The 12,206-nt window shown below is 40.1% G+C and overlaps 2 protein-coding genes across 3 annotated transcripts; one reads left to right on the forward strand and one right to left on the reverse strand.

Annotated features, from left to right (window-relative positions):
• The first annotated feature begins 53 nt into the window (after positions 1–53).
• LOC134186814 (neurogenic locus notch homolog protein 1-like) lies at positions 54–7,632 on the forward strand. Of its 2 annotated transcripts, none has more exons than XM_062654870.1 (22): positions 54–244; positions 307–440; positions 511–568; positions 1,422–1,469; positions 1,533–1,661; positions 1,718–1,834; positions 1,904–1,995; positions 3,252–3,282; positions 3,338–3,460; positions 3,523–3,645; positions 4,173–4,295; positions 4,353–4,475; positions 4,535–4,663; positions 4,722–4,847; positions 5,826–5,921; positions 5,989–6,084; positions 6,152–6,247; positions 6,309–6,404; positions 6,467–6,577; positions 6,644–6,752; positions 7,256–7,381; positions 7,443–7,632. In XM_062654870.1, exons 2-22 carry the CDS (start codon positions 357–359, stop codon positions 7,507–7,509), a joined length of 2,103 nt encoding a protein of 700 aa, XP_062510854.1. In that variant the 5' UTR covers positions 54–244; positions 307–356; the 3' UTR covers positions 7,510–7,632. The 2 variants fall into 2 exon arrangements, with proteins under 2 accessions (XP_062510854.1, XP_062510855.1); XM_062654871.1 differs by having other exon boundaries at positions 344–440.
• Positions 7,633–10,499: 2,867 nt separating this feature from the next.
• LOC134186565 (multiple epidermal growth factor-like domains protein 6) lies at positions 10,500–11,479 on the reverse strand. The gene has a single exon (XM_062654554.1). It carries the CDS (start codon positions 11,409–11,411, stop codon positions 10,707–10,709), a length of 705 nt encoding a protein of 234 aa, XP_062510538.1. The 5' UTR covers positions 11,412–11,479; the 3' UTR covers positions 10,500–10,706.
• Between the last annotated feature and the right edge of the window lie 727 nt (positions 11,480–12,206).

Genomic DNA, 12,206 nt, shown 5'->3' on the forward strand with positions numbered 1-12,206 from the left:
ACGTAGAAGAGCAGTACGTGTCGAGCGTTATAACTTGTTAGCTAGGAAAAATAACTACGAGTTAGTAATAAAATTATACAGTATTACAGTGCTATCTACAATCTACAAAGACTTCCGATTAATTATTGTTGTTTGCATCGGACCAATCAGAGCTTCCAACGAACAAACCATGATCATCACTTCCTGTTGAGACTTGGTGTGTTGGTGCCAGTGCTGGCCTTGTTCCTGTCTTCAGCAAGTAACGGTACGTGTACACCTATTTCTTTTCACAGACCTATAACTGCACATGTGGATGCGTGCTCGTAGAAATGTCAATTTCTCTCTAATTTCTGATACAACACAGAGTTGCAACGACAATGGCTTCCCACCGCTATGAAGCTTGTCGCCTGACTATAGCCCTTTTTGTGTACTTGTTTCAAATTCCGAACGCTAACGGAGAGGTGCGCACCAGTATAATTAGCTTCGTTGGAAATCAAGCTGATATCGTTAAACATGAATTGTGCTGTGCAGAACAGTGAGAGTACGACGTCGCTTTCGGATGACAACTATGTTACTAAATTGAGATCTGGTAAGTACTGTACTATTTAGTTAAGTTTAGATATTTTATTGATGAATATTGGTAATTTTTGAATTTAAAAGAGTAATTATCGAAATGCCAAGTAGATTATATTATATGTTGTCTGAGGAGTATACTTAGTCACAAATACAAATTTATAAAATTATTGAAAATGGTCAAAACCTTAAAGCTTGGCTTACTATTTATTTGAAACTGTGATTAAGTTAGTTGGATTTATGATTTATTTAACCTTGAAACATTAATGATATGATATGATATTTGATTCATACCAACATAATGATGTATTTGTATTAACTTGATTGATATTAGGTAAACGTATGAAAACATTTTGAAAAAATGAGAATTTACTCATACAGACTGAGCAATACATCATCTCTACATTGCACTATTTTCCAGACACTGTGTTTATACCCTAGAAAACAGTGCAATGTAGGGATGATGTATTGCTCAGTCTGTATGCGTGAATTCATGAAAGATGTCACAGCACACTCTACATGGTCTTGTTTCTATTCTTTTTCGTACGGCAACCCTACATCTTTCTCATTTTTTCATACTTCATTTGCATTCTTTTTGAACTACTTTAATTAAGAAAGTAAAGAAATATATTGAAAGCACGAGATAGTTGACCTCAGATCAATATACTTATAGTTATAGCAGGAGCTAGCACATTGCTAATGTACATGAAAGTCATGCATTCATTAATTGTGACTTAACGTACTTGCAACATACTATTAATTATACACTTGTGTTTGATTTTTGTATTATTTGTTTGAGCAGAGTTGTAGGTGAGAAAACTGCGTCATGCTTTTTCTGTTCTATTTAATCTAATTATTTTCATTGTTAGATGGAAGGTTACTCTCAAGAGATATACGTCAAACTAGTGGCATTGAAGGTTTTGTACACATTAAATTATAGTGAACATGTTCAACTTACTGGAGTCATTTGTTGTCTGTAGTTGCCGAGTGTGTAGATGCTTTTGACAGTTGCGACAGCATATCAACGCGTTGTCTTAATGTAAGTGGGCAAGTTGAATGTCTGTGTCGAAACGGATTTCAACCGACTGGCAACCCAAGGCAATGTCAAGGTCAGTCTTTATATACAGTTGTTATTAATATTGAAAAATTTGTTTGTAAATTGTAGATATCAATGAGTGTGATAATGCTATTTGTCGTGGCGAATCCGTATGTCAGAATCTGGTGGGCTCCTATAAATGTGTCTGTGATCCTGGACTTCATATTGTGTCAGGAAAGTGTAGAGGTGCGCTGTTGGTCTGTTTGAGGATGTTACTGTGTACATCAACAGTTCAGTGCGTTGTGGTAATAATAGATATCAATGAGTGCAAGACAAACCTTCACAAATGTGGACCTAATGCTCAATGTAAAAATTTGCACGGATCGTATCGTTGTAAGTGCCCCAAGGTATGTGTAATTATCTCAGTTTTTGCAAGTTAAGAATATTCGACTAGAATATTTTGAGTAATAAGGTTTTAAATATATAGAGAGGTGGGTAGGTATCAGCTTTGACTAATATATATATGCTCTAGCATATGAGTATCTACTATTGCAATATTTGATATGCTTTGGCTAATATAGTTTCAGTTGTATTTTACCTTCTTTCTGTGTAGACACTCTGTACAAAGGAGTTTTCTATAGATGTTGCTTTGGTATACATATAGGTGTGTCAGGTGACATTTAGCGACTAGTTTAGGACAAACATTTGTTGATGTCAAATGTAAAAAACAGATTCTACACATCAAAACAAGAAGGCGGATCTTAAATGTCAAAAACAAATTCTAGGCTGTTTGTTTTAGATGGTTTGTGGTTGAGTGATGTTGTGCACTGCATATATAACCTGTTGACTAAATGATGGGAAGAAGGATGATTACATCTTGCTAAGGATTTTTGCTTTGTCGGTGCTTTTTTACCCGGTATAGTAATGATTATAATTTTCAAACACTGATTCAGTACTTAAAGTATATCATATCTTGCTAGTTGTCTATGACTATGTAGTTATTAGGATAGTAGTACAGAAGTTATCATAATAAAATGCACATGACTTTGCGGTCTTCCTGACTTGTCATTACCAATAATTTTTAGTAAATTTAATAGACCTAATATGTGACAATTACAAGCAGTATATCTTAGTCATGCATATATGGAGAGCATCAATAATTGATTGATTTGTTAGCCAATAATTGAATTACTGTCTACTTTTGGTTTACACAGTAAGACAATTCTTGCTCTCTATTAGCTTGTTAAGCATAGAGGTACTAGTACACTGGTGTAGGAAGATGTTCACGAGCGGGGAGGGGGCTGTACCGTGGATGTCATCACGAGTAAGCAAAATTACCTTGCTTGTCAGACTGTAAACAGATCTGCAAAAGTCACTAGCACAGAAAATTTCAATTCCTATACTGATTGAGGGGCTTCAGCCCCTCGGTTCCTACGCCAGTGAATTAAACCGGCATGTGCATTAATTGACTTGCTTGGAAGCTTCACTTATACAACTATAAGATGAGATACAGTTACTGTGGGAACAAATTCTTAGATCTCAGTGCTAGTAGCCTCTATATACATGCTTGCACAAGAGTGTCAGATAGCTACCACGTGCATTCTACATTAAGCATTAACTTTTCTAACAGGCAGATGATCTTGAGTGCTTGTATATGTTGTAGGGATATCTGAGTAACAGGACACACTGCTTGGGTTTGTGATTTTTTCAACTGTGTGGCTACAAGTTTTGAGATTATTTTGTTGTTAGATGTCAATGAGTGCTTCGAGGGCATTCATGCATGTCACAAGTATGCACAGTGTATCAACACTGTTGGGTCGTACATATGTGAATGTGCTAGTGGGTTTTTTGGCAATGGAAACAAATGCACTGGTATGCTACGTACATGTTACGTGCTCATGGTGTCTTATGTCATTTTGATGTTGATTGTGTAGATATTGATGAATGTAAGTTTGCTAATGGAGGCTGTGCTCAAGTGTGCAGTAACACCATTGGTAGTTTCCAGTGTAAGTGCCGAGTTGGATATCAACTTATTGGAAACAAGGAAGATTGTGAAGGTGAGCAACATGTCAGTGCTGTTGCTATAGTTATGATAAACGTGTGCTAAGGCTACAGTAAGAATTACTTTAGTGTTTTAGTCTTCAATAGTTCAAGTGTTAATTTGTGTAAACATAATCATGATTTATTTTTGTTTATTTTTGTTTTTTGTTCTGTCTTAATTTCTGCATAATCTGTAAGTCTATCAAGATGTTGTTACTTGGTGTTACTTCAAAACCTATTAAGGTGAGAGAATGAAGTTTGTACAGTTAGTGCTAATTAGTTGAAGAACCCCAAATTTCACTGAGATGCTATTTGATTGTAGAGTGCTCTCTTTCCAAAAAATGGTTACAATTATTGAAATTATCTAGGTCTGACAGTGTTGCATCAAATTTAATTTTAGTTGTGAATCTTTAATAGTTTGCCATTGTTTTTTTATGTAAACTTACTAATAGTTTTGTCTGCAGCAACAGTGATGTCAGTAAAGGACACGAGTTGGTTTTCTAGTTTTTTATTTTAATTATTCTTAACACATTGTTTTACGTAGATCTTGATGAGTGTGAAGTGAACAATGGTGGTTGTGTTCATGATTGCGTTAACACCGAGGGCAGCTTCTATTGCACATGCAGAAACGGTTTTGTTCTTCATGGCAATAATCTTCGATGTAAAGGTGTGCTAGATGAGATGATGCAAAGATTCAAACAGTAACCACTTTGCTTTTTTTTAGATATAGATGAATGTCGTGTGGATAATGGTGGATGTCAACATGTCTGTGAGAATGTGGAGGGATCATTTATATGTCATTGCAATGGACAGTCGTATCTTGGACCGGATGGGACAAGTTGTCTTCGTATAGTTGTTTTTGGTTTTGTGTTATTGTTTGTGTATATTGGTCGACTGCATGTTTAGGTGCTGCAAACTGCTCACAGAATAATGGCGGTTGTGCTCACAACTGCAGCATGAGCAACTCACTGCATCGAATTGAATGTAGCTGCCGTCCAGGGTACAAGCTGCTGGATAATCAGTTAGACTGTGTGGGTATGTTGCACAGTTTACTGATTGTGGTGGTACTTCCGACTTCAAGTTGTTTGTGTAGACATCAATGAATGTGAGTTTGCTAAGGGCGGGTGCGAGCAAGTTTGTGTCAATACGGAAGGAGGATTCACATGCACATGCAGTCCAGGGTATTCTCAGTTGGGATCGGGATCTCAAATATGTCTACGTAAGTGAATTGCCAATATATAATGTGGTCAATAATGGGCGTTAGTAGTCATGCATCTCTAACTGTGCAACTTCCAGTAGTCTTGGAAAGTCTCAACAAATTTTTGATTGACAATGCATTGTTTAGAGTGGCTGCATGTGCAATACTACTAGCCACTAGAATTATGAAGTTGGTAGGTAACCATAATGTTTGTGTGGAACGTGATGTGACTTTGAAAGTTAGGTTCACCACCAGCTAGACAGAAATAAATTTGATTTTATTTCTGTTGTCAGGCTGTGAAGAAATTTACCTGCCCATAGTTAATTAATTAAACATAATCTGAGTGACTTTGTTCTTGAGGTAAATCATTTTACTCAATTACTAGTTATTACTGATGTGTACTGGTCTCAGGTTCTGTAGAATGTCTAAATTGCTTGTTGGCTGACAGGACGTACACGCATCTGCATGAGCAGCTAATCACATATTATCTGTTGTACAGGAAAACATCAAGTTCCATACTTTACAGATAAATAGGTTACTGTGTAAAGCTGTAGTTGTTTGTATGCAGGGTTGTAGTAGTTATCAATTGCAATGGTGTCATCTGCTGCATATATCTGGTTGCTTGTTTGACACCTCTGATTTTATTTTCACTTTCACAGCATCATCGAATGCAGGTCATCTTTAAAGTGTTTTCATGGATCTCTTAGAGGCAGCTAACGTCTCTTATAACCATGCATAGTTACATTAGTTTCCATAGTTACATCATTTTCCATAGTTGCATTATTTTCCATAGTTACATGATTTTCCATGGTTACATTATTTTCCATGGTTACATTATTTTCCATGGTTACATTATTTTCCATGGTTACATTATTTTTCATGGTTATGTTAGTTTCCATGGTTACATTATCTTAGTTGTATTTAGAAACTAGCAACCAATTATGCACTCTCCTAGTAATTTTCTTTGGTAATTGCAATTTGTATTTCTGTTTGTTCTAGCCGTTTGTACCAATCCAAGATGCAAGAATGGAGGAACATGTGTAGCACCCAACGTTTGCAACTGCCCTCCTGGTTATCCAAGCAAAGACTGCTCTCGTACTGTCTTATCATTTACTGAACTTATAGCTACAGATACTAATTGTGTAATATTTATTATTTTTAGCTTTATGTTCTCCACCTTGTTCAAATGGTGGCACATGCATTCGACCAAATGAATGCCGATGCCCTCCAGGTTATGATGGTGTTGGCTGTCTCTCTCGTAAGTTTACTTACTTTACTTATCAACACAGGATAAACTTGATAAACATATCGTATCTATTTCATAGCTGTTTGTAATCCAACTTGTCTTAATGGTGGACAGTGTATTGGACCTAACAAGTGCAGTTGTCCAGCATCGTACAAAGGCGACATCTGTGATAAGCGTTAGGCATGCATTGAGCTTGAGCATTGCATGCTCATGAAATTTCAGGATGAATTGTTTAGCTCATTGTCAGAATCCATGTCTCAATAATGGCACGTGTCACAGACCCAACTTGTGTCTTTGCCCGCTGGGCTACACGGGCCCAACTTGTCAGCATCGTAAGTTGCATACAATTCAATGCCTTTGTTTTATTATGAACTCACTGTGTCTTCTGTATTAGCACCACCATACTGCGATAAACCATGTCAAAATGGTGGCACATGTGTCGTGACTCCAAGAAGAAACTACTGTAATTGTCTCAAGGGATACTACGGGCTTGCTTGTGAATCAGGTGACATCCTTGAAATAGAATTATTTAAACTTTAGTTTTGAAGCAGGTGGGTAAAATGCTGTTTAGTATTTGAAGATGTGGAATGCTTTCCTAAATGTAGCCAAGGTGGAACTTGTTTGCCTGGCAATCGCTGTCTATGTCAGGTGGGTACTGCAGGTCCACGGTGTGAGGAAAGGTAAACAACTATGTCAGACGAGTGGCGGATCCAGATGGGGGCACGGGGCACACCCCCATTTGGCAGTCTTTTTTTCTTTCGGTATAGTGTGCTGTACTTGTGTAGTGCGTAACGCATGCTACAGAGGTATGCAATTTCCGGAAGTGTATCGAGCCTGTTCTGTTTCTTAACTTAACTCGCTTGAATAAGTAAAGTTTTATAAATATGATTCACTAAAAGACATTGATAGTGCCGCACAGTATATGTGTACTATCTATGTATTCACTTGTGTTTCCTGACTACAGCACTTCGCTGACAAGATGCAAACTCTTCCATCATGCAGATCAGTTGCAGTTGTTCTGCAGTCTTTTATTAAGCGCATTGTGTCAGGAACATCATTAATATTAATTTGTGACGTCATAGATATTTTGTCATTTCTGTGCCCCTCCTTTGCTAAATCCTGGATCCGCCACTGTAGACTGGGAGCTTTAATTATGATTTCTGTTTGGTGTATTATATTTTAGGGTGTGCGGTTTGGTCTCTTATAAAGCCATTACTCGAACCACGAGGCGGACGTCAACAACACAATATTACTTTACTTTCTGTCGTATACCTGGCACTCTGATTCCAAGTCCTTGTTCATTATCTCGGTTTGTGGCATGTTTCATTAAATGAAATCGTCATACTTAGTCTCAATGGTTTGCCGCCTAGAACTGTTTACAGTCTTGTGCCAGTGACACTGTATCGAGTGAGCTACAGATTCGATTGTGAGAAGTGACTGTTGAGGTTCGGTTCGATACATGTGGGATTGAAATGTGTACGTGTTGTGCACATTGCACAACTAAACTAAATTAACTAACCAGATTCACATTGTATAACTAATAAATATGCACTGATTAGAGGCCAACATTTCTCAGCGCCATCCAGCCCTTCTCAATTGAAACAGATTGGTCAGATCCAATTAGCATATTAATACACTGTTTTAATGTAATTATACCATTAAACGTTTGATTGGCTGAGTTTGGTCTGAGAGTTGGAATTAGTTAAATTGCATGATCAATTTAGGGCAGTGCCAGCTAGAAAGCAAGAGCACATGCACATACTACAGCAGTTTTAATCAAGATCCTAACTATTGGCCATTGTCTGGACAAACGGATAGGCAGGCAGATTAGCATGCAGACAGACAAACGGACAGACTGACATTCGGACAGACAGAGACAAGTCTTCTGTCATTAATATTGAGCTTGAGCTGACCCGATTTATTGTTTTAGTACAGAGATAAACAGCCACATGTTTGATACATTTTCCAGCATTTTAGAGCTGATTTGCCCGTTCTCTGCCCAAATTAATTAAACTATGTTGTCAAGTGCCAAGCAGATGAAATGACTGCTGAGTATTGCGTTCCAGAAGATGAGATCACATTTCTGAATATCCAGCCAGTATTATGCTAATTAGTTCCCGGATACTAGGTGGGAAACAACACAAAATCCCGGATACAGGTACACTTCTACAAATGCTCCACCTGTAACTCAGGGGCGTAACAAATGGTCGGCCGGACCAGTTTTGGAAAAACGGAGCAGGCGATTAGTGTAACTTCCGGTTTAAGTAAATAAACGATTAAATATATATATATATATATATATATATATATATATATATATATATATATATACTATTTATCTATTTGGAGTATCTGTACTATGCGGCAGACTTAGCTACTGTACTCTAGCTAATGGAATTACCGTAGATCGAAGTTGCACGCGAGTATGCAGAGCTCTATACCAGAGCCGTAAGAAAATCAGATACGGCTCTGAAGAATGATGGCCTCGAACTCCAGTCTTCTGTTGCAGGACCCACCGCGCATGATTAATAAAACACGTTAAACCACGCCTATTAGCGCACGTTAAACCACGCTTTTTAGCGAGCGTTAGACCCGACCACTTCAAATGTGCTTGTTATGCTGCTGCTGTTCTATGCAACGGCAGCAAGATCTGCGAAGTGACGACGTCCAACGTGAATAGGTAGATGACACGCCCCGTGTACCGTTCGAGGTCAGGAAATGCAGATTGGTTAGTTAGAAAGAATTGGAAAGAAATTGAGAATTAAGGCGGTTCACGATCGGTACTAGATGGAAGAGACAACGATGCTGTTTACAACGATCGGATAGGCGTACGCGAGCAAATTTGGTGCAGCTGCGACTCTCCGTATATGCACACAGACAGACATGCAGACAGACAGCTCTCCCATATTTTCATTTCGAGTACGTACATACATGAATGGGCGTATAGTTATCTCTAATAGCTACTGGAATCAATGGTAGTAGACGAAGGAAACCATGCCGGATGAAGCGCGTATAAGCAAAGCATAAATGAACGAACACAAACCTCTAGGAGCTGTAACACGATTAGTAGCTTCTTGTAAAGCCGCTTGTCGCTTGCAATCACATATACTGTCACAAAACATTGGCACACAATCGTGTCCTTAGTTGCCTGCCTATATGTGTACGGACGCGGGAAGAAGGTGTAATACGGCTGTCTTCTCTCGCACCAACTAGGACCGTCATCAGTGTCCAAATCCAACACCCACTCGAGATGGAAAGGTGTGGGCGATAAGATGCACGTGCTGCAAGAACACAAAACAATCGACGATCACGATCATCAATTTCTCGCACTAACCCATCGCATAGAATGTGAGCAAAATCCGCAGTATCGCATAGAGTACATGCATGCAGACCTCTCTCTCCTTGCTGACATGCATGGAGAGAGACAGTGTCTAGACCAAACGATATGCTTGCCTAACATGCACGTGACGGACGTCTCTGTGTCGTCCAATGAAGTAACTATAGAAGAAATTTTTTTCATTAGACTGTTTGTATTTTGGGCGTTCATTGCTACGAGAGAGATTCAATAGGAATGGTGCTGTGCACGCTACTCGGGTCGGTGCATGTCGACCGTATATGCATGCATGTGCACGTGCTCTCTGAAATATCTGACAAACGATGCCCCGAAGTGTGGGGCGTATACCCAAGCATATCGTCTGGTCTAGTAGACACTGTCTCTCTCCATGCATGCCAGCAAGGAGAGAGTGGTCTGCATGCATGTACTATGCGATGGGTTAATGCGAGAAAATTGATGCTCGCGATCGTCGGTCGTTTCGTGTTCTTGCACCACGTGCATCTTATCGCCACACGCGTATCCATCTCGAGTGGGTGTTGGATTGGGGACTATGGTGTCGGTCCTAGTTGGCGGGCGAGACGACATCCGTACTAAACCTTCTTCCCGCGTCCGTACATGCTCTGTTTACGTCCTAAATAGAAAGTTACTGTAGCCACACTAACGTCGTGGTGGTTTAAACTCTAAAAATACAACGAGTCGAGAGAAAAATGGGCCACACCCTGACTAGGAGTTCCCTCTGTTAAATCGGAGATAAGTTACTCCTACACTTAAAATCTTGGAAGACGCCACTAGTAATTAGTGACCTCAACTTAACTCTAGAGACAAACGTCGGCGATTGAGCCCGACTGTATGGATCTTGCTTGTCAAAACAGCTGCGAATGAGGCTAGCACATGCTCTGGTTACTGCCACACGCGACAACTTCGATTTTGTGAAAGGCTGCACAGGTAGGTGGTGTCCTCTGATGTGGGAGCCGTCCGTCTGCTTACGTGCAAGACTCTGTAGGAGTCTGCCCGTCGAATCTTGGATCTTTAGTTGGGCGCGCGAACATGCAACTTCTCGCAAGACGCTCGCAAACAATTCTAGACGACAGAATGGTAGCAGATCGACACGTTTGTTTTGAATCGATACAGAAATATTGAATAGTACATTGTATCGGAAAAAGCGAAGTCAAGTTGAGTGTTCTTTCAAATCAGCAAAGCAAAGCAGTAAGCAGCAAACACACATAGACAAACAAACAAACAGCGCAGTTCGGTGTAACTATAGAACTAGATACTAAGCTACTGTAACCTGCTTAGTGTCTCAAACGAAAAGGACGCCTGCAATGACTCCTATCGCTAGCGCTCCGAATGCCAAGGATCTGTGAGTAGCTGTTGATGTTGGTCCAACTGTTCTACCACTCGGCTGAGTACCTGGGGCTCGAGTGGCCTGACTGGCTTGACTGGCTTGATCCGTTGAACCTTTAGTCGGTTTAGCAGCGTTGTCGCAGATATTAACGGCGTTCTGCACTCGGTTACAGTCAGCGTTTGGGCCGCAGTCACAATCATGCATGACGGTGATAATAGGGTAGAGTTTTGCTGCCGCAGTGTAAGTGGTCCAACATTCTTGATTGCAATCTGTACTCGTTATGTTGCATTTCGAGAGTACTCCTGCCATAAGAGGGCCGCACACAGGATGGCCCGTGCAAGCGGTAATCGTAGGACTGCACACTGCCTGACATTGATTCGTGAAACTACGGCATTCCGTGTCGTTGTCGCGACATTTACAATCAAAGAATCCCAGTCCGGTAGGATTGAGGAATAGAGTATTCAAACCCCAGAGACAACTTGGTTGGCAACTCATGTTTAGGAAAGCATCAGTGCAGTTTATTTTGTATTGATCGTAAAGCGGGCTACACGTTGTATCGGCCTTGCAAGTGGCTGTGGCGGCGTCACATTGCTTAATATGATGAGCTCCTTGAACAAGGATTCCTCCAGAGACGATTAGAAAGCTGAAAATGACAAGCATCGTAAGAAAAAGTGACCACACCTTGTGTACTGAACCTCGTGGATGAACGTGGAGGAGGGAGACGAAGAATGAACCGCGCAACACGTGTTACAACTAGTAGTGCCCGCATTAGAGTACCACGTGACTGCAAGTGGCCATTGAACAGCGCAGCAATTAGATTGAAGGATTCGGGTACAACAAGTCGTTCGTTCGGTAGAGGCCTCATGCATAGTTTAATTTTGCTGTCTTGTGTTTCTACGTTTACCTTTGCATTGCTTGTCTACGGCTAACAGTTTAGTATAGGTGATTGGCCCATTCAATCAATATTTGCACGTGCTCACGGTTAGCACGTGACTCATAATCATCCTGTCTCCAGATTTCTTCCTCGCTACTCAATGCGCCTATTCTTCCTATAACTGCATTCGCAGCACCGTAGAATTTCCAATACGCGCTTTGACAGATGCAGTAACATTCCTGTCTTCACTAAATCTAGACATCCCAAAATGAATTGGTGAGTCACAGGTACATTAATATCACACAACTGCAGATGAGGGTCAGTAGCAATTAGTTTTCGGGTAGCCATTGAGCTGGAACACTTTGGACATTGAATTTCATAGCGTTCTCCTTAGCAAATTGACCACATACATCCAACATAATCTGTAATCCCTTCACAGTAGCCGATAACAGCATGATATCGTCAGCATAAGCCAGTCCACCAACATACCTACTTCCAAGTTTGCTCCTCTACCGGTCTCCTTCAATTTACACAACAGATCATCCAAGACAATATTAAACAGAAAAAGTGACAGGACACCC

This window comes from Corticium candelabrum, chromosome 11, assembly GCF_963422355.1.
Source record: "Corticium candelabrum chromosome 11, ooCorCand1.1, whole genome shotgun sequence".
NCBI classification, from domain to species: Eukaryota; Metazoa; Porifera; class Homoscleromorpha; order Homosclerophorida; family Plakinidae; genus Corticium; species Corticium candelabrum.

Excerpts from the sequence above, each read along its gene's own strand:
- LOC134186814 (XM_062654870.1), top strand. The coding sequence starts at position 357 with ATGGCTTCCCACCGCTATGAAGCTTGTCGCCTGACTATAGCCCTTTTT. Across the intron at positions 5,922-5,988 it reads TCCAAGCAAAGACTGCTCTC|CTTTATGTTCTCCACCTTGT; the intron begins GTACTGTCTTAT and ends TATTATTTTTAG. Across the intron at positions 6,248-6,308 it reads AGGCGACATCTGTGATAAGC|CTCATTGTCAGAATCCATGT; the intron begins GTTAGGCATGCA and ends TGAATTGTTTAG.
- LOC134186565 (XM_062654554.1), bottom strand. The coding sequence starts at position 11,411 with ATGCTTGTCATTTTCAGCTTTCTAATCGTCTCTGGAGGAATCCTTGTT.